Source organism: Pinus tabuliformis, chromosome 8 (assembly GCF_031772625.1).
Source record: "Pinus tabuliformis cultivar Carrire ecotype Pingquan chromosome 8, CPIR1, whole genome shotgun sequence".
In the NCBI taxonomy this organism is placed as follows: Eukaryota; Viridiplantae; Streptophyta; class Pinopsida; order Pinales; family Pinaceae; genus Pinus; species Pinus tabuliformis.
The window spans coordinates 800,923,498-800,945,749 of NC_142294.1; the positions used below are offsets into that span (position 1 = coordinate 800,923,498).

General features: G+C 37.1%; 1 protein-coding gene across 1 annotated transcript; it reads left to right on the top strand.

The window, feature by feature from the left end:
• Positions 1-12,611: 12,611 nt before the first annotated feature.
• On the top strand, positions 12,612-14,834 carry LOC149237997 (uncharacterized). Its single transcript, XM_089372883.1, has 3 exons — positions 12,612-12,982; positions 13,077-13,206; positions 13,310-14,834. Exons 1-3 carry the CDS (start codon positions 12,850-12,852, stop codon positions 14,502-14,504), a joined length of 1,458 nt encoding a protein of 485 aa, XP_089229009.1. The 5' UTR covers positions 12,612-12,849; the 3' UTR covers positions 14,505-14,834.
• The last annotated feature ends 7,418 nt before the right edge of the window (positions 14,835-22,252 follow it).

Sequence of the window (22,252 nt, forward strand, 5' to 3'; positions counted from 1 at the left end):
TCTTTAAAAACATACATATATCAATCTATTAGACATGAGATAAATGTTCAATGTTCACTATAATGATGAAAAGAGTGTCACATATAGATGTACCAATTAGTCCTTAAAAAAGGTATGCTAAGTGTCCCTATATGATGGTAATACTTCTTGCATTAGGCAAAGAGCCATGGACAAATGCAATAAAATAGATCACTCCTGGTTCGTGTGCAAGTCCTCTCTTTGACAAGATGTTCCCAACTCGGTTTTGTTCCATGTAGATGTGCTTGTAGGATATTTTTTTGAAATACTTTTATAGAGTGCGAATGTGGCGCATCTAATTAGAGAGCAGTGGTGGATGAAATTGAGTGTGCCCCATGATCCAATCAATGATGTCTTTTGAATCTCCATGCACATGTAAAACATCGATACCCAACCATTTGGCACAGATGAGGATGCCCCATAAAGCAATGATTTATGAACAATTATTGGTATCATTTCCACCCTCCCACGAGGAATGGCAGTATCTGCCCGACTCTATTACAATGTGAGCACCACATCCACACTTCCTTTGAGAACATGCACCTGTCAAAGAATCCAACCAGGAAATTCCTCCATATGTCCCTTAGCCTGATCGATCTCGTGTTCTGATTCTTCTTGCTCGGACCAATATTTGCCCTCACTTAACCATGGATACTCTGAACTTGTAAATAGATTTTATTATAATATCATGGACCAATATTATGATTTATCAATACCACATACCCAAATAACCATAACTCATTTCATATGACACTTGTTCATATAGCATTTTTTTTAATAATTAATTTTAGGGCAAAACATACATAACTACTTTTAAGATAAATTTCAACTTCCAATTCTAGTTTGATAGGTGAACTCTTCACAATCTAGGTGCTCCATATGTTTTTGAGAGTGTTGAATGCCAAAAACTCCAAAAAATCATACTTAAAAAATACTTCCTTTCAATTCATGACTATTATTAAATTTTTTTAAATATTCTTTGAAAATTAAATCTTTATCATCCATTTAATCATTATTGATAATTAAAAATTAAAAGATTAAAAATCTTATTATAAAATATATACCAATAAAATATCATATTATTTGAAAATTAAACTAGAACTCTAAGATAATGCAATTTTACTAGACTATAAGATAGTGCAAATTAACTTATATTGAGATTAGACAATTTTTTATCAAAAGATCATAACACCAGGGCTTCTATTTAATTTTTTAAATATTATGTTATTTTAATAATAAATTTTATATAATCGGATAGATATTTTGTTATTTTAAATAAAAAATACATTTTAATTCAAATCAATATTTGATATATTATTTTAATTATTTATTTATTATTATTTTAAATAAAATTTCAAATTATTTTTAATTAATTAATTATTATTATTTTCCAATAAAATTTCAAATTATTTTTAATTAATTAAAAATCACTTTCTTTTATCATAATTCAAAATCGAGAAACACGATAAAAACAGAAGTTTACACTTTTAAATTTCATAAAATTTTAAAAATACATCCACAAAAGACTAAACCAATACCCTTTAATAATATAAAATTTTCCGTATTAAAAAAATTCAAATCTATTATAAAATAAACTTTGAATATTAAGAATTTGTGGTTCATTAAAAACTAAACTTTTTTTTTAGATTTCAATCTTGTTCGTGGTCTTTTCACTTGGTCCAATAATAGAATTGGGTTGGATCACATTTCTGCTCGCCTGGATCGATTTCTGGTCCAAAGCTCCCTTATGATGAACAAAAAGATAATCAAGACCAAAATTCTTCCCAAGCTGACCTTTGACCACAAGCCGATTCAGCTTCTTCTAGACGATGAAGAAGATCTTGGCCCTTTTCCATTCTGTTTCAGCCCCTTATGGATTGAGAGAGAAGGCTTCACTGATATTGTGAAAGAAGCTTAGGCCAAAACCGTCTCAGGGTCCTCAAGTTTTGTTTGGGAGAAAAAACTTAAGGCCACAAAACATGCTCTGAAGGATTGGATAAGGAAACCAGTCCCTACTCCAACCAGCACAAGAAAAGAAGCAGTGCATACTTTGGAGACCCTGCAAGCAGAGATGGAAAACAATGAGATCACAGCAGACCTGTTGGAACAAGAAATAAAGGCCCAATGCTCAACCTACCGATCCTTCCGAAAAGAAGAAGAATATTGGAGAATCAAATCCAGAAGTTTGTGGCTAAAAGCAGGGGATCGGAACACCTCCTTCTTTCACAAACAATATAGAGCAAGGTTGTCCAGGAATCATATCTCAGAAATAAAAACAGCAGAGGGCCATGTCAGCAAAGGCTTCACTCAAGTCAAAGCTACTGCTGATAGCCATTTCAGGAATTTATATAGTGAGGGATCCCAGGTCTACGAGGAGGAAACAACAGACTTCCTCTCTAACATCCCTCATCTCATCAGGTCTGAGGATAATGTTGCTCTCTCCAGCGAGGTAACAGAGGAGGAAATCATCAAAGTTATCTGGTCCATGGAATCAAAGAAGGCTCCGGGCCCAGATGGATTTAATTATTTTATGAAAATAAAATAATTATTTCATAACGCATTTTATAGTGTCAAAATTAAAAACATTATAAAAATGAACTAAATTATATTAAAGATTATTATTATTTATAAAAAAATTAATATACAAGTTAAATATGTTTACATTAAAAAAAGAAATATGAGATTATTTTATTTTATTTATTTTTAAGTAGAAAAATAGTTATTTTTTTATTAAAAAAATAGAGTACAACAACATGGCTCTTTCTCTATAAAGTCTCCAAAAGTGTTATGAAAATACATCTATATTCTCCTATTGTTTATAGGAAGTCCTTCTAAACAAAAAAACATCAAAGCATATCAATTGTACTATTTACTAGTCATTCTTTAAAAACATACATATATCAATCTATTAGACATGAGATAAATGTTCAATGTTCACTATAATGATGAAAAGAGTGTCACATATAGATGTACCAATTAGTCCTTAAAAAAGGTATGCTAAGTGTCCCTATATGATGGTAATACTTCTTGCATTAGGCAAAGAGCCATGGACAAATGCAATAAAATAGATCACTCCTGGTTCGTGTGCAAGTCCTCTCTTTGACAAGATGTTCCCAACTCGGTTTTGTTCCATGTAGATGTGCTTGTAGGATATTTTTTTGAAATACTTTTATAGAGTGCGAATGTGGCGCATCTAATTAGAGAGCAGTGGTGGATGAAATTGAGTGTGCCCCATGATCCAATCAATGATGTCTTTTGAATCTCCATGCACATGTAAAACATCGATACCCAACCATTTGGCACAGATGAGGATGCCCCATAAAGCAATGATTTATGAACAACTATTGGTATCATTTCCACCCTCCCACGAGGAATGGCAGTATCTGCCCGACTCTATTACAATGTGAGCACCACATCCACACTTCCTTTGAGAACATGCACCTGTCAAAGAATCCAACCAGGAAATTCCTCCATATGTCCCTTAGCCTGATCGATCTCGTGTTCTGATTCTTCTTGCTCGGACCAATATTTGCCCTCACTTAACCATGGATACTCTGAACTTGTAAATAGATTTTATTATAATATCATGGACCAATATTATGATTTATCAATACCACATACCCAAATAACCATAACTCATTTCATATGACACTTGTTCATATAGCATTTTTTTTAATAATTAATTTTAGGGCAAAACATACATAACTACTTTTAAGATAAATTTCAACTTCCAATTCTAGTTTGATAGGTGAACTCTTCACAATCTAGGTGCTCCATATGTTTTTGAGAGTGTTGAATGCCAAAAACCCCAAAAAATCATACTTAAAAAATACTTCCTTTCAATTCATGACTATTATTAAATTTTTTTAAATATTCTTTGAAAATTAAATCTTTATCATCCATTTAATCATTATTGATAATTAAAAATTAAAAGATTAAAAATCTTATTATAAAATATATACCAATAAAATATCATATTATTTGAAAATTAAACTAGAACTCTAAGATAATGCAATTTTACTAGACTATAAGATAGTGCAAATTAACTTATATTGAGATTAGACAATTAATTTTTTAAATATTATGTTATTTTAATAATAAATTTTATATAATCGGATAGATATTTTGTTATTTTAAATAAAAAATACATTTTAATTCAAATCAATATTTGATATATTATTTTAATTATTTATTTATTATTATTTTAAATAAAATTTCAAATTATTTTTAATTAATTAATTATTATTATTTTCCAATAAAATTTCAAATTATTTTTAATTAATTAAAAATCACTTTCTTTTATCATAATTCAAAATCGAGAAACACGATAAAAACAGAAGTTTACACTTTTAAATTTCATAAAATTTTAAAATTACATCCACAAAAGACTAAACCAATACCCTTTAATAATATAAAATTTTTCGTATTAAAAAAATTCAAATCTATTATACAAACTCAAAAAACCGCACATCTCATAATTATTTTAGTGAAAATAAACTTTGAATATTAAGAATTTGTGGTTCATTAAAAACTAAACTTTTTTTTTTAGATTTCAATCTTGTTCGTGGTCTTTTCACTTGGTCCAATAATAGAACTGGGCTGGATCACATTTCTGCCCGCCTGGATCGATTTCTGGTCCAAAGCTCCCTTATGATGAACAAAAAGATAATCAAGACCAAAATTCTTCCCAAGCTGACCTCTGACCACAAGCCGATTCAGCTTCTCCTAGAAGATGAAGAAGATCTTGGCCCTCTTCCATTCCGTTTCAGCCCCTTATGGATTGAGAGAGAAGGCTTCACTGATATTGTGAAAGAAGCTTGGGCCAAAACCTTCTCAGGGTCCTCAAGTTTTGTTTGGGAGAAAAAACTTAAGGCCACAAAACATGCTCTGAAGGATTGGATAAGGAAACCAGTCCCTACTCCAACCAGCACAAGAAAAGAAGCAGTGCATACTTTGGAGACCCTGCAAGCAGACATGGAAAACAATGAGATCACAGCGGACCTGTTGGAACAAGAAATAAAGGCCCAATGCTCAACCTACCGATCCTTCCGAAAAGAAGAAGAATATTGGAGAATCAAATCCAGAAGTTTGTGGCTAAAAGCAGGGGATCGGAACACCTCCTTCTTTCACAGACAATATAGAGCAAGGTTGTCCAGGAATCATATCTCAGAAATAAAAACAGCAGAGGGCCATGTCAGCAAAGGCTTCACTCAAGTCAAAGCTGCTGCTGATAGCCATTTCAGGAATTTATATAGTGAGGGATCCCAGGTCTACGAGGAGGAAACAACAGACTTCCTCTCTAACATCCCTCATCTCATCAGGTCTGAAGATAATGTTGCTCTCTCCAGCGAGGTAACAGAGGAGGAAATCATCAAAGTTATCTGGTCCATGGAATCAAACAAGGCTCCGGGCCCAGACGGATTTACAATACATTTCTACAAAGCTTGTTGGAATATCATTAAAACTGATCTCCAAAAAATGATAAAGGGGTTCATGAAAAAAGCCAAGATCGGAGGAGGAACCAACTCCACTTATTTAGCCTTAATCCCCAAAGAATCCAATCCTGAAACATTTGCTAGATTCAGACCTATATCGCTTTGTAATGCATCTTACAAAATTCTGGCCAAACTATTAGCAAATAGGATCAAGCCTCTGCTCAAAAGGCTGATCTCCAGTCCCCAAGGTGGTTTTGTGGAAGGTAGGCATATCCTCGACAATGTCATTCAAGTTCAGGAGACAATCCACTCCAGCAAACAGAGAAAAGAGAAAGGTATGTTGATAAAATTAGATATGGCGAATGCGTTTGACAGAGTAAATCGCTCTTTCCTCATTAAATTTCTCCTCTCCTTTGGCTTCTCTCCCCACTTTGTCCAACTTATAAATGCCTGTATCGACAATCCGTGGATCGCCCCCCTTGTCAATGGCCGCCCTTCAAACTTTTTTCAAGCTCGGAGAGGCATCAGGCAGGGATGCCCTCTCTCTCCCTTCCTGTATATCTTAATGGCTGACTCCCTCAGTAGAAAACTCACAGCTGAAAGAATTGTTGGCTCTCTTCCTGGTCTTAAACCCTCCACAGGTGCCGACCCTCTGAACCATGCGCTCTTTGCAGATGACTCACTACTCCTCGGAGGTGCGTCTTCCAGAATTTCCAGAGCTTTCGATACTGTCCTAAAAAGCTACTGTAGAGTTTCAGGAGCTCTGGTCAACGAGAGTAAGAGTGAAATCTACAGCTGGAACATTGATCAACAAGAGCTCATAAGCATCTCGAACCTCCTTGGGTTCAGAGGACATGTTCACTGGGATCGGATCAAATACCTTGGACTCCCCATCACAAATGGATCTAACAGGAGGTCGCTCTGGACGGACATCATATGCAAAATCAAAACTAAAATAGCAGCCTGGGGTGGCTTCTGGCTAACCAAAGGAGGCAAAGTTATTTTAATCAAGTCACTGTTGTCCGCGCTCCCAATTTATCAAGCTGCATTCTTATTAGCCCCTAGAAATGTTATGGATCAGATATCTAAACTTTTAAGAGATTTTTTATGGCAGGGAGGGAAAGGTAACGAAAGAAAAATGCACTTAGCTAATTGGGAATTGGTAAAAAGGCCGATCGCAGATGGTGGCCTCCAAATCCGTGATCCCTCCCTCGTTAACCTTGCGTTGGGAGGAAAACTCCTGTGGAAATTGGCACATGAGCCCAACCATCCGATCAGCACTACTCTGCTGTCCAAATATGCTCACAACCCGTCTTTCAGAAATCTGCATTTCGACCCCCCTGTCAACAGCTCGCAGGTCTGGCGTCTCTGCTGTAAAAGCAATATCTTCTTCAAAAAATCTCTGTACAGAATGCCGGGCAATGGCAAGCGAACCAATTTGTGGCATGACCGAATCATGGGGCGCGATCCTTTGGAGGAGAACGAGGATATATCAGACCTCAGAGATTGGTTGACCCGTGCAGGTATCAACAACTTATACGACCTCTCTGTTTGGGATCAAGGGAGAATGGGCCGGATGGGACTTCCATGGTGTCCTTGACTGGTTAACGCCCCAAAAAAATCTGCTGATCGAGCTGTTGGAAGAATCTACTCCTGAAAATCGATACATTCCCCTCTACAGGTTGCAGTTAAAGCTAAAGCCTTTCTCTTGGAAGCAACCCAACAATAGTTTTTTAAAGAAGATTCATTGCTCCTCCCCGAAGAAAGGAGATGGCTCCGCCCCCTCGAGCCTTCTCCTCGAAAGTTCCTTCTTACTCCTCAAATAGCAAACCCGGAATGGCACAAAAGAGACTCTGAGGATTCTTTCATAAACTGGTGGAGGTCCAAAAATCTAACCACAATCTTCTTCGATGGGGCCTCCAAAGGAAACCCTGGGATTGCTGGTGCTGGAGGGGTCATTTATGCTTCGGATGGGAGTTCAAGAGACTACTTCTGCTGGGGTTTAGGCCAGAAAACCAACAACCAAGCAAAGATATTTGGTCTTCTCAAAGCTTGCCTCATAGCAAGAGAAAAGGGTGTCAAAGACCTCCAAGTTTTCGGAGATTCTGAGATTCTAATAAAAAAATTAAACTCTGAGGATCTCTTCAGCAACGCTAGTCTCAACAAAATTCTGGGCAGATTGAAAAGAGTCCTTCAAGACTTCACCTCCTGCAAGTTCTATCATATCCTCAGAAACCTGAATAGTGAAGCAGACCAGATGGCGAACAAAGGATGCTCTTTCATGAAATGGCAGCTAATTATAAACGATGACAATTCCTTGAAAAAGATGCAATTTAAAAGCTGAATTTGTTGGATGTTTACTTTGTAATTGGGGCTGCCTCGGCAAAGACCCCTCCTATCTTTTTCAAATAAATAAAATTCATAACCGTTACAGTTAAACAATAAAAAAACTTAAAAAACTTTGAATATTAAGAATTTGTTTTATATTCATTGTAAAATGGAATTTTAGCGTTTTCTTTAAATGAAAAACGAAAATTTATTGTTTATATATCATTGAGAGTTTAGGTTTTAGGTTTGGAACATATTTCAAAACTAATTTTGTTTTTGTTTTATAAGAGTGTATTTTTGAAATTTCAAGAAATAAGTTAACAACCTAAAATTTATAAACATTGGCTCCAAGTGAAAATATGTTTCTTTAATAAGTAATTTTATATGTTAATGGACATGAGTGGATAACATTAAAAAATAACATATTTATGACTTTAGATTTTCCTATTTTATAAAAAAATTGATATAAAAATTAGAAATATTTAAAAATATTTGGAAAAAATAAAGCTTACACTTTTTGGATCACCATATTTAATTTATTAATTAGTTTTTAAAAATAAATAAGAGTGATAAGTGTCCCTCAGGGGGGTGGATAGCACAGTTGGAAAAAGAGATCGAGGGAGGGGGGATGGGGTGGGGGCTACAACCCACCAACTCTCAAGGTCATTAAGAGGGGGTGGCATGGCTTATCCCTCTCCCCCTCCCCCTTGCACGAAGCGTGTGATGGACGATTTACTTAGATAAATGGATTTTTGTGTTATAGACTATGCCTTTACAACTTCTATACCAAGAGGCAAGCTCTTGTGCCATGAGAATATAATCCCTTAGCTGCAGGTAGGATTAACAAACCCCCTTGAGAATTTGGATTTTTGGAGATGCGTTGTTGGGCGGTTGAAGGATCGGGTGGCGACTTGGGAATTTGCAGATTGGATTTGCCATGTTGGAATTCAAGCTAAGTCTACATGCTTCAATGCCTATAATTCTTTATTTCTTTGGCCACAAAGAGACGATGGTGATATCATTGGAGATGAGGGTAATTCCAAGTTTAATGGCTTGAAGATTGTACATGGAAATTGGGTGACTTTTGCGGAAGGTTGGCAGAACCTTGTGGCGTATAACTTAATCTTTGGCTTTTGGAGGTGGTTAGCTTAAGTCCCTCCTCGCTAGTATAACAAGGTAATTTTGATACCATGGCTTTGAGTGTTCCACCTTTCAGTTCACAATTGCTAGTGGTGTGGTCTGGGCCTTTTTATTCGGTATTTGTTGGGGATTGTGGATAATCTGTTTCGTCTCTGTCTAGGAATTTTGTTAGTTTGGGAGTTGGCTTCTCAAGGTGGGCCGAATACTGTTTAGTAAAGATAGATGGCTCATTGAGCAAATTCGGTACCTGTTACTGTGTTTAAGTCCCTCTTTGCACCTGTGCGGTCTGGTTGTTGGTGTAGATTGGGGGATAATGGATTCTTGGTCTAGGGAAGTGTTGTGCGAGTAGAGTTCACTAGTCCTCTGCATCCTCTATATGCTTTAGAAGGGATGCTATCTCTTTGGTATCTGTGGAGTTGGTGTTTGTTTCATTTCTGGTATTGTGGGGCTTTATTGTTGGTTGGGGTCAGTATGTCACGTCAATGTGGGTGCGATTGCCATTGGGCTGGGCGATGTGGCCAACAAAGTTGATCACATGCTAATATGCATGCCCAAGAGGCAGCCACTACATACCATTATGTGACCTCTCCAAGTACGCAACTAGAGACCCAGTGGCTAGAGTGAAATGTGAGTATTCAAATTCACAACTCTTGGATGAGGTTACTCACTAGCTTCCTGACCTTGACCATAACAAGCATAGGAGAAACCAATACATGCATGTTATTACTCTCCACTGGAAGCTAAAGGCTCTGCTAGTATGAGTCTTAAAGGAGAAACATGAGGACATGAATGGCATCATTTCATCTCTGAACGACATTCAGAGGAATCAACAGAAAATGCGAGCATGTCTAGACAAGCTGGAAGCTCGCTTAGTTCAAATGAAGAAACACATTCAATGTGAATTCAAGCTTTTAGTGCCTCTCGATAAGAGCGTGAAAGAACCAATTCCTGTGACATCTTCGAACTCTTGACATGGTTATTTTTTATGGACTACTTCTGTGGTTATATGTTCTCTTATGTATTTCTACTACCCTTGGTCTTCTGTAGAAGCATCACCTTGCTCGGAAGGGGGCTTCTTCGCATACAAGCCTTTATTTCAATGATCAAGATTGCATTTGGTGGTCTCCTTTGGTGCAGTATGAAGGCAAACCTCTGGGAGAATCTACTTGGTTCCCAACCAAACGATTGTACAAGAAAGACATCATTCGAGCATGGTATCTCTTTGATGCTTGCACACATAGTTGGAAGTCACGTGCTACTCCGAAAGCATAATTTCGTCTTTCCAGGTCAGACAAGCGGGTCCAGGATTTGGTCACTAAAACACTTTTCCTCAAGTTGGCTATGCCTGGCGTGGTGGTGCAGTGGAAAGATTATAAGTGGCACTACTATAAAGGCTTCATGATGTATAATCTAATTGATGGGTATCAATGGCTCAACTCCATGCCAATCTTAGATGCCAAGTGAAACAAGCTTTGGAGATTGGTCTCTAAAAAATCTCCCTATATGTTCTGGCTTGACTCAGTGCGACAATCCTTTATTAAGTCTAAGAATGTTGTATTTTCCTGGTCTTATCATATACTAGCCAAGAAATTTGATTTCCAGTGTAATAGAGTGAGGGTAATAATTTTGTAAAAGTGGCTACTAGGGCAGTTGGGTTTGGCATGCTAGAATTCATGTTAAGTTTGTGTGCTTCAATGGTTGTAACTCTCTGTTTCTTTGGGCACGAGGAGATGGTGGCAATATCATTGGAGATGAGGGTAATGTCGACTAGCTTGAAGATTGTACATGGAAATTGGGTGACTTTTGCGGATCACTGGTGGAACCCTTTGGCACAGCAATTAGGCTTTGGTTTTTGGAAGTGGTCGGCTTCAGTCCGTCCTCACGGGTATAACAAGGTAATTTTGATACTCTAGCTTCAAGTGTTTTTCCTTTCAGTTCATGGTTGCTATTAGTGTGGTATGGGTCTTTTTATTCAATATTTGTTGGGGGGTGTGGATACTTTGTTTCATCCACGTCTCGGTATTATGTTAGTTTGGGACTTGGCTTCTTTACCTATGCCAAATGGTGTTTAGTAAAGTAGATGGCTCACTCAGCAAATTTGGTACATGTTACTGTGTTTATGTTCCTCTCTGCCCCTGTGCGGTCTAGTTGTTGGTGTAGTTTGGGGGGTAGTGGATTCCTAGTATGAGGAAGGTGTTGTGCGAGTAGAGTTCACCAATCCTCTACATCCTCTACATGCTTTAGAGGGGATGCTATCTATTTGGTATCCATGGAGTTGGTGCTTGTTTCACTTCTGGTATTGCGGGGATTTATTATTGGTTGGTGTCAGTATGTCACATCAATGTAGGTGTGATTGCCATGGGGCTGGGGGAAGTGGCCGACACAACTAGTCACGTGCTAAGATGCAGGCCCAAGAGGCGACGACTGCATACCATTATGTGACCTCTCCAAGTACGCAGGTGTAGACCCAATGGCTAGTGGGACATATGAGTCAAGACAAATAGACTTATTTAGATGCATAACCCTTGGATGAGGTTACTCACTAGATTACTGACCTTGGCCATAAAAGGGGTAGGAGAAACCAATACATGCATGCTATTACTCTCCATTGGAAGCTAAAGGCTATGTTGGGATGAGTCTTAAAGGAGAAACATGAGGACATGAATGACATCATTTCATCTGTGAATGACATTTAGAGGAATCAATGGAAAATGCAGGCATCTCTAGACAATCTAGAAGTTTGCTTAATTCAAATGAAGAAACACATTCAATATGAATTCAAGCTTCTAGTGCCTCTTGGTAAGACGGAGAAAGACTCGGCTCCTAGGACATCTTCTGACTCTTGAGATGGTTATTTGTTATGGACTGCTTCTGTGGTTATATGTTCTCTTATGTACCACTAATACTCTTGGTCTTCTATAGAAATTTAGTCTTATCATATACTAGCCAACAAATTTGGTTTCCTACATAACAAAGTGAGGCTAATAATTTTGTAAAAGATGCTATCAGTGATGTAATCTATTTTTTTTAGAAATACAATTGCTGTAGTCTAGCCATACTACTTTTTTTTCCGTGAAAATCATGGAAGTTCCTGTAAAATTTTGATATAATCCAGCCAGAATGTTTGTAAATCAAGGTTACAAGTGTCTAATTTCAATATTTTGGATGCCCTACAAATTTTTGATGGTGCTGAATTTATTTCCACCATAAAAAAATTTGCAATGCTATTACAATTTTTTTAGCCTGAATTCCAGCCACTTTTGACCGTCCGCAATTCCTACCCGTCATAGATACTCCCCATACAATTAACTTAAAAAAAATAAGAGTGATAAGTGACCGTAAATAGCAACCAATAATAATGTTACACACTGCAAATTGGAAAAGTAACTTATAATATAAGTTATAATAAATTATTCCTTTATTAAAATAAAACGTTAAAGTCCATCCCCATAAAGTCTGTACACGTGCTGAGAGAAGCTTCCACATGGACCGGAAGGCAGTGGGTTTCGTAGTAAAGCTTCTCGTCCAGGCCGGCAGACCCACCATTTTCTTCTGGTAAGATGAAACTTTCATCGTTATCGGTTGCAGATGAAGCTAAATTGACATTAAGATTTTTGTTTTAGGTTACGGAATGAACAGGATGCCACGTTCGCAGTTGACTGGAATAAAATCTATTTATTACACAGCACCTCACACACCATGAGCGCGTGGGCTTGTTTTTGTTCCTTCGTTGAACCGTTCCACACTCTCCCTCTTCTTCGATTCCCGCCGGCTTCCAACATCGACGAAGAAGTGCGATCGAGAAATAAAAGCCGGGGAACGGCTGGTGACGTGAAGGGTAGTTGCAGTGTTTAATTCGACAACATCTTTGCCTGTTAGAAAGGCACGGGAGGCTTATCGGAAGCCACACCAAACCAAATCAGAAATAATGGGTAGGGCTCCCTGCTGCGAGAAGGTTGGGCTCAAGAAGGGCCCCTGGACGCCCGAAGAAGATCAGAAACTCGTTACTTACATACAGGAGCACGGCCATGGCAGCTGGAGGGCTCTGCCGCAGAAAGCTGGTGATTAGGAATTTATATTTAGTGCTAAAACTTGCCAGAAATTCTCTGTATTTTTGGTTTTTTGGGTAGTTTTCATGGGGTGAGTTTTATGCAGGGTTGCTGAGATGCGGGAAGAGCTGCAGACTGCGTTGGGCTAACTATCTAAGACCAGATATCAAGCGGGGGAAGTTCACTGTGCAGGAAGAGCAGACTATTATTCAACTTCATGCGCTACTGGGAAACAGGTTAGTTGGCCTAACAAACAAAACAACGTTGAATGAATTAGTTTTTTGTATCTTGATTCTGTCACCTGTGCACTGAGAGCTGATCTTGATTATGATGTGACAGGTGGTCCGCCATTGCTACTCACCTTCCCAAGCGAACCGACAACGAAATCAAGAACTACTGGAATACCCACCTGAAGAAGCGCTTGCTGCAGATGGGAATCGACCCCGTGACGCACAAGCCCAAGTCCGAATCGATTATGGCACCTGGTGTTCAGTCGTCCAATGGGTCCTCGAATCTGAGCCATATGGCGCAGTGGGAGAGCGCACGCCTGGAAGCCGAATCGAGGCTGGCGCGCGAGTCCAAGCTCAGGGCCAGGGGCCTCTGGTCTGCCCAGTTGAGAAACGTTAATGCGAGCTCGGATTTATTCAGCCGATTGCGGAGAGCCAGTCCAGGGTTCGAATCCGATAGAGAGGAATCAAAGATTCCCGGGTTGAGCTCTGCTCTGGGCTTTGATTGTATGAAAATGACACAGAAATGGGACAAGTTCCAGGATTTGAGGTCGGGAACCAAGTTAGACCAGTGCAATTTGTCAGCCTTGGGAGGTTCACTGGGTAGTTATAGTCCACTGGAGAATGAAAACCGAGCTAGTAAGACGAGCTATTTGGGCCTTCTGCAACAAGCTATGTGCCCTTCTGCTCAGGGCAGCAAAATTCTGTTTAATGAGGCCAAGAAGTTGGTGGAGAGCCAAAAGAATCGACAGACTAATGCAACGGCCACACTTCACTGGTCTACTTATCACATAGACCAGTCTGAGAATTGTGATGAAAAGAAACCGACTATAGTTTCTGAGAAAGCTCACAGCGATGTCCAGAGCTGCAGCCATGAAGAAAATGTCGAGCCAACCGATAGCCATCACGAGCTTTTGTTGTCCTTTGTTATGTTAAATGACGGGAATTTCTCCAATGCGAGGTCAGATGTTTCTGAGCTCACCAAAACCGAACAGGGAGCTGATGCCAGTTATGATAAAGTTGGAAATTCTGATAATATCCTCAGCGAGTTTCAACACATTCAGTATGATGAAATTAGCAGCAGTGGTGGCCTCAAATCTGGTTCGAGCTACGATGGTTTTAATGCTGATATGCTTTTAGATCTGGTAGTAACTCCCCCTAATGGCTATTCTACCGCTGGCTGTGGCGATAATCGATCCCTGAGCGGACTGTCTGTTGACGATAATAAAGAATACTGGAGCAATATGTTCAGTGTCTGTAATTCTCTTCCTAATGGCAACCACAGTGGAGTTCAGAGTATCTTCTAGGGTGATTTTATTGTCTAAAATTAGGCCGAGATCGAATGAAGGCGTGCTCAGTTTTGTAGACGAGAATTTCAATATTTTGTAACACAGTCGTTTGGTAAACTGTGAATGGTATCCATATCTTCATTCTCGGAATTGTGCGCTGCGCGCTGTGTGTTGTGTGTGTTTTTGGCACACTGTTTGTAATTGCAAACTGTGTTCAGCATAGTAGCAGACATGAAGTGTTTCTAACTGAAAGGGTGGAATTTAATCCCTTATAAGTTAAAGCTTGAATCCATATATTTGTTGGGAATAATTGAATTCTATTAGCATGCTGGAATATTTTATATTCTATGTCAGTTTAGACCCGAATGTCTGTGAAATCTCAACTCTCTTTGAATTGTTGGATTTCATAGAAACCATATAAATGGTTTTGTAATTAAATTGGATTGTTTGAAATTTACTGATTAATTTGGTTTTGTAATTATATGAAATAGCCTGAAATTTACTGATTAATGAATTATTGTCCAGAGAAAGCCTGTTATTTTCCCTGTTATTATCACCTCAGGCTTTGGGTTTTTGTTCGCATGGTGGGATGTATTATGTGATATATTAGTTTTGGAATCCAAAGTTTGTGTTGATTTAAAACCTTTTATGAAGCATTGGATTTCATTATTTGAAACTCAAGGACAAATATGAAGTCTTGTCTAGAGAAAAACCTGTTATTTCCCCTCATTATCCTTTTAGGTCTCTTGTTAATTTGTGTATTATATATGTTGCCTTGAAATTTAACCATTTCATTTTACAATTACTTCAATTGTGTCCTATACATCTAACATCACTTTTTATAATTTTTTGAAAGTTGAAGAATTCAATTGGTTATTTGGCAGTGGCTTGGCTTTGCTTTGGTTATGTATAATTTTAAGAATGTTCCACTTTTTTCTTTGCTTATGTAGAATTTTAAGAATGCTCCACTTTCAAAACCTTGACGGTAATGAATAGGCTTTCAGCCACATTCTCTGTTTATTTTGGCAGGATATGAAGTGTTTAACGTCATTTTTTTATGTGATATTCTAATAAAAATTGACCTTGGATAATATGTTCATATAATCACCTCCTTTATTAAGTTTTTACAGTCTGTTTATAATTGCAGGTGGCAATTTACCAGAAGAGTGCAACTACCAGCTATTTTATGCCATGGGATTGAGTTTTTGTACGTCAAAAATTTAGTCAATGTGTTTGCTAAGAGGGTTAAGAGGCCTGATTCTAAAGAATAACAAATCAACGAACTATCTTCTGGCTCTTCCATTGTTTTAACTTTAACAAAATAGTCTGTTCTTTTGTTTGATGTTTTGGGTTTACTATTAATTTAAAGTAATATACTTTCACTTAGAGTTTGCAATTCCATATGTTATGCTAATTAGATTTTCTTACATAATCAAAACCATACTATGGTAAAAGCTTTGTCTGTGATCTCAAAATAAGTCTGGATTTGTTGAGCTGGTCCTCAATTTCATTTTGAATTTGGAAGATCTGCATAATGAGGTTCTGTTCTTATTTAATATTTTGAGGATTTGTTTTGTTGGTCTTCAGTTTAAGTTTGCAGGATTCGTTCGGTTAATCTTCCATTAAAGTTTGCAGTGTAATATCTGCATATTCAAGAGCTATTCCTCTTGAATACTTGAGTTGGGTAAATGTATTTGCATTTGCAAGACCAATGCTTGAGTTGGGTAAATGTATCTGCATCTGCCAGATCTGGATATTCAAGAAATGTTTCTGGAACATTGATGTTGGGGAAAGTGTATTTGGTTTTAGGTATTCTTAACTTCACATCCATGTTAAAATTATAACAACTCTCTTATCTTAGGCTGATGTTTTGATGTGTTAAAATTCAATAACTAATATTTTAGCTCCTCGTGTGAATCTTTGAAAGCAACTATTCAACCTAGCTATCCGATTAACTTAATTTAACTGTTGTTAGTTCGGGTCGTTTTTACTTGCTGTTCCAAGTTTGTAAAAAAATATATAAACCATTTCAAACAAAACTTAAATCAGCTATATCCAATTTTGAAATCAAACTGTTGAGTGTGCCTGTCATGGCATGGACATGCAACGCATCGATAAGCGGGTGGGCCTGGACAAGGGCAGGTCTCATTCATAATTTTATTAGGGTTTTTTATCACAGTATCTGGACATGGTAAGAGAGTGAACATTTACCATAAAGCGGCATGCCCGTAAGGTTAAGTATAGACATCAGTCGAACAATTCATTAGTACGCATCTATGCTTCCTTGTTCATTTCGGGATTGTGATATTGTGACATCGGTTGAACCAGCTGTCTTAATCCATTTTCTTTCATTCCATTCAAACAGTAAAAATACAAATGCCTTTTTACCTTATCAGTCAAGCAAATCATTAATAAAAATCAAACTATACTTTGCTAAAATACAAATGCTTTTTTACCTTATCAGTCAAGCAAATCATCAATAAAAATCAAACTTTACTTGCTAATTCAGGGATTCTGATTTCCATTCTGGATACAGGATGCAATGTTTTTATAGCTTGCTGTCTTATCCAAATTTCTTTTCATTGCATTTAAATACAGATAGTAAATACAAATGCTTTACCTCAAAGGGGTAGAGGTATATGTTTCAGAAAACAGCATTAAACTACATAGTTCATAAAATAAAGCAAGTCGTTTTTATTTTTATGTTCATTGCAGGTTCCAAATTACTTTGAAAATCTGACTAATAGAAATAAAGTTTTAGGAATGAAGTTCTTAATTACTAACGTACAGAAATGAGGATAACTGAGTAAAGTTAACTATTTGACTGGACTCTTCTCGATCAAAATTCCAACACCTGCATCTAGTTATGCTCAACTAGTTTTATGCATCTAGTTAAAAACCCTAGGTCATCCAGTTAAAAACCCTGACCTAGGAGAACAAAACTATTTATAAATAAACTAAGCCTAGAACACATTTCATTACAATTGGTTTTTTTTATTACATCAGTATAATTTTTTATTAGTATTTTGAAATTCTAAATTCACTATTTAATTCCAAATTGGTGTGTTGTTATTGATATTAGGCATGGGTGTGTTAATTCCAAATTGGTGTAATATTATTGATATTGGGCATTGGTGTTGTCAATTCCAAATTGGTGTGTTATTATTGATATGGGGTGTTAATAATTAGATTAGGATGGAATTTAATGGGCAACTTCTTGGTTATAGGGCTATTTGCTAGTCAAATACAGTGAATCTTTTTTAGTAAAATTATTCAAATTGTTTGTTGAAATTGTGGAAAACTAAATAGTGAGTTTTGAAATTCCAACTGAAACAATTTGGTAAATTCTTTGTTAGACCTAGACCAGAATTACAATTTGGGTGAATTCTTTGTTATACCTGAATTACAGTGACGAGACCATAGATCCACCCCCAAGTGATAATTTGTAATTTTGTTGACAAGTTTCAGAGGATGCCATGGCCGCCTTGCTGGTGTTGTTTCTTCAAAATCTTTAGTCACAATAACTGCATTGAAAACTCTATGCTGTCCTATCGTTTTACATCGCTGTCGCGTTGTTTTACATGCCGGTACTGGTAGTGGGTAGTGAGAGATGAATCTTGATTCTTGATTTATTTATCTGGACTTTCAACGCGCCTTTAATGCCTGATAAATCTCGAGCTCTGTACCTGCAATCGCATTCATTTCTTCTTGAAATTCAAAGAAAACAACCACATAGCGTGCAGACATAGCTGGAGTCAAAATTCTTTCAATCTTCATTAATGTGAAGTGAGCCATATTCCATAGAGTGAAAAATATATTTATTATATATATTGACTGTGGGCGGCCAATGGGCATGGCGCATGCCAATGCGGTAGTAATTGCTGCTCTATTATTCTAGTAATTGCTGCTCTATTATTCTGTCACTGGTTTTCTTCCATATTTTATAGGGGCGGCAGGACGACATTGAAGTTGCCGGCTATCTTCGGAAGGGAGCACGTGAAACTTCACATCAGTCGTAAGTGCATGCAGGACGACGATACAGTGGCAATTCAAGGCGAAGCTCCACCGAAACTTTGCTTGCAGCCCCCCTCCAGCTTTTCTGCATCGCTAAAGCTGCCGCCATTATGACTGCTATCAATGCAACGGCCTCCATTACGCTCTATTTATTGCTGCTTGAAATTTGTGTTCTGCGATCGCTGCAGAGTCATAGTAATTAATGACAAAAAATCGTATGAAGACCACGCACTTTCAATGCAACGTCCACGGAATGACTGTAACCCGTCTTCCAAATAATTGCCGGAAAATTGACGGTTGAAATACTGGTTCATTTTGGTCCTTTTGTTGAAAGCTTTAAATCATATTAAAAACTCGTGTTTTCATGTTTTTGTTAAAATCGATGAAACTCCAGTACCGTCTGTCCATGGCTCACCTTTCATATTTCTTAAAAATCATATCAATTTTTAATTTCGAGGTTGTTTGTAGCAAAATTTAGAATATGTAATCCAAATCGGGGTGACATCTGTTATGGGCAATTAGTACATCAAATATGATTACATTTTTTCCAAACTATTATCAATAAAACTTTTCAAAACTAATAATATATTAACATTTTTAATAATATTTTTTAAAACAAATGACATTTCAACCCTACATGCAATATTCTTCTTATTTTATTCTATTTTTTTTATCTAAACAAAAAATTGGCTTGTCATGCCATAAAAAAAAGACACGGTAAGTTTGCAAATAAGGTATGAATTGTTTTAACTATTCAGTAGTTCTAAAGGATGTAAAAAATGAAATTAAAATAGGGGGTTCTAACAACCATGGGCTGTTTTAAAAGAGATGATAAATTTAATAAGGTATGAATTGTTTTAACTATTTCATAGTTTTAAATGATGTAAAATTTGCGACAATGGTTTTAACTATTATGAGCTATTTTGCCAGTAGATATGAAAGGTTTTAATTACTATGAGCTGTTTTACCTGTAAAACGAAGAGATGATGTGACTGTAAAAAGACGAGATTATGCTTAAGGATTCACATAAGTATGCCAGTGATTTCCATGGAATTGTTGACCGTTACCGACATTGATTCCAAGCAAATTGTTGTTGACCATTATTTACTTTATTTTGTTGGTGACCATGATTCCAAACTTCCCATATAGATTTGGTGCATATAGTCTAAATTTGATTAAAAGAATGAGAGATTGACAAATCCATGAAACTGTTACTTAGAGGTGAAGTTGTAATGAATCACTATTAACTTCAAATAAATTTATGCTAAGAGAGTATCAAATTAATTTTCTTTTCCGATCCATTCAGTCGGTCATGTAAATATTGACATATTGATTTCTCAAAAGCCAATTTTTTTAAGGCTATAAGTCCCTTTGTTTGGTTGTTTTTTTGGGAAAGAGAACACTAATCTTGATTTGGATTCGGATACCTTAGAGATTGATTTGGATTCGGATACCTTACAGATTTTCTATCATTGGATGATCTCAAGAAATTAATATGGTTATTAGAATCTTTATTATTCTTCAAATAATTTATTGGTTAAATTAAAATATGAAAAAAAAAGTGTAGCCAATAAAGTTATATGATGTTTTGTTTATAAGAGTTCTGTTATATGATCATATTAAGACTAGATAGAATATATAGTTTATAAGAGTTGTGTTATATGATCATATTAAGATTAGATAAAAAAAAAATATTAATTCTTTTATGAAAAATTGATAGTTATGTTATTCGGTGAAAGTAGAGAGATTAATAATTAGAAAGGTGTATTACAAATGAGATTTTACAAAATGATTTGAGAGTTATTTTGAATTTTATAGTCATATTATAAGTATTTTTTAATATCTTATAAACACATGTGCTAAAGTTTAGAAAGTGAATGGTTTTATACAATTATTAAGGTATTACAGACTCATGTGCTTGGATATGCCTATGTTACTTTGTACAATGAATTGATAAGATTGCGAAATACATAGACAATGAAGCAGTTAAAGAACATAATAGACAACACACATAAACACAACAAGTTTAACAAGGAGTTCACCCAACACTCCTGGGCTACGTCTCTTGGTCCAACCTTCAGTGGTGACCTCTCTATTATGTCTTCAAAAACAGACTTTTACAACAGTGAGCTCAATTTAAGCCTCACTCAACAGAAACATAACAATAAGGCTTTACCTGGATCCCCCAAGTCTCTTCTGAGTACACAGACTCTCCTCACTGACTCTCTGTCTCTGTTGCTCTGTCTCAACATTGCTTGTTTTTGTTTGTTCTCTCTCTGTGGCTTTAAAGCGAATCTGCGCTGTCTATTCGTTTCACCTTCTCGAGCTCTTTGGCTTCTCAACCTCTGTCCATTTAGATCCCTTTCTGAGCGTTAGAAATCATTGCTAAACGCTTCCGGGGTTGGTGGCCACTTGTTATGTAACAGAATGGGTCATCGGGCCTTTGAAATCCCAAAATTGGTCGTTTTCTATTTGCACAGAGAAATACTGCAAAACATGGAAAAAGTCCGCCAAACACCGTTCATCGGACTTCAAATATTATGAATTCGCCTTATAACTCCTATCGGGTCCGCTTGTACACCAACATCGCATCTCCACCGTTGATCTGGGAGATCCAGATCCAATGATTGTGGTTCGTTTCGGGTGGCCCTTTTGTACGGGGGTTAACCGCCCGATGAGGGTGGTTTTATCTCTCCTCAGCCTGGACACGTGGCAGCCATTGTATGGGATCGGGCGGAGCCCGACTCAAACCATTTACCATCGATGGCCTACCCGAAATCTTGCCTGTTTCCTTTGTATTAAAAAATACATTAAACGCTGAAATCCCGCTCATTTCGGACTTGAAATAGTATTCAATAGTGTTAATAAACCATTTCGGATCCGTAATATCGCATTGGCGTATTTTGTTTGGTTTTTCATTTATCCAATGAAAATGCAGTTTACAAAGGAAAACCCTGTTTTCCGGATCTCAAATCATATCAAACATCGTTTATAATCTTTATCGGGTCCGGCTATCGGTCCCGCTCCATTGTAATGTTCCGATGCGATATTGCGATGCGATCGATCGCAATCGCATATTGCACATGCCCCGGGCCGATTGTAATCGCTCCTTTGTATTTGTCGATTGCGATATCGTGCGTTAACATGGGCTGTTGATCTGCGCGCTTGATTGACGGTCCTCATTGATCCGCGCTGATCGCAATCACAACTATCATGTGATAGCCCCCGATTGCCTCTGCTTGCCATCGCCAATTGCGATTTGCCGATCAGATCTGGACCGTTGATCGGCTAGATCTAACGGCTTCGATTCAAAGTTGCTTTAAACCGCCGATAAGCTTATTTTCACTGATTTCTTCATGTTTTTGCCTCCCGATAGTGTTATCCGCCTTTTTAAGAGTTTATCCTCATGTGATAGTTTTGATCTTTTGAAAGATTTTGAAGACTTAGAGGGTTTTTGGATCACGCCTTCCCACTGAAAAAACTTTTGGACCACCAAAAGTTGGTTTTTAAGCATCAATCAAGTGAGGATACAACTTCCTCACTTGTCCAATCTCTATCCATCTTGCACTGCTTGGTTTTGAACCTTTGAGTCCAATTCTGAGGTACTCAACATCCCTTCTGCGTGTAGTTCTCACCTTCTTGTCCAGAATTGTATCTTCCTGCAACTCATTGAGATATTCAGGCAACAGATCATCAATAGAAGGAAAATGACTTTGCTCTTTGGGACCTTTAATCAATGAAGGTTCAAATAG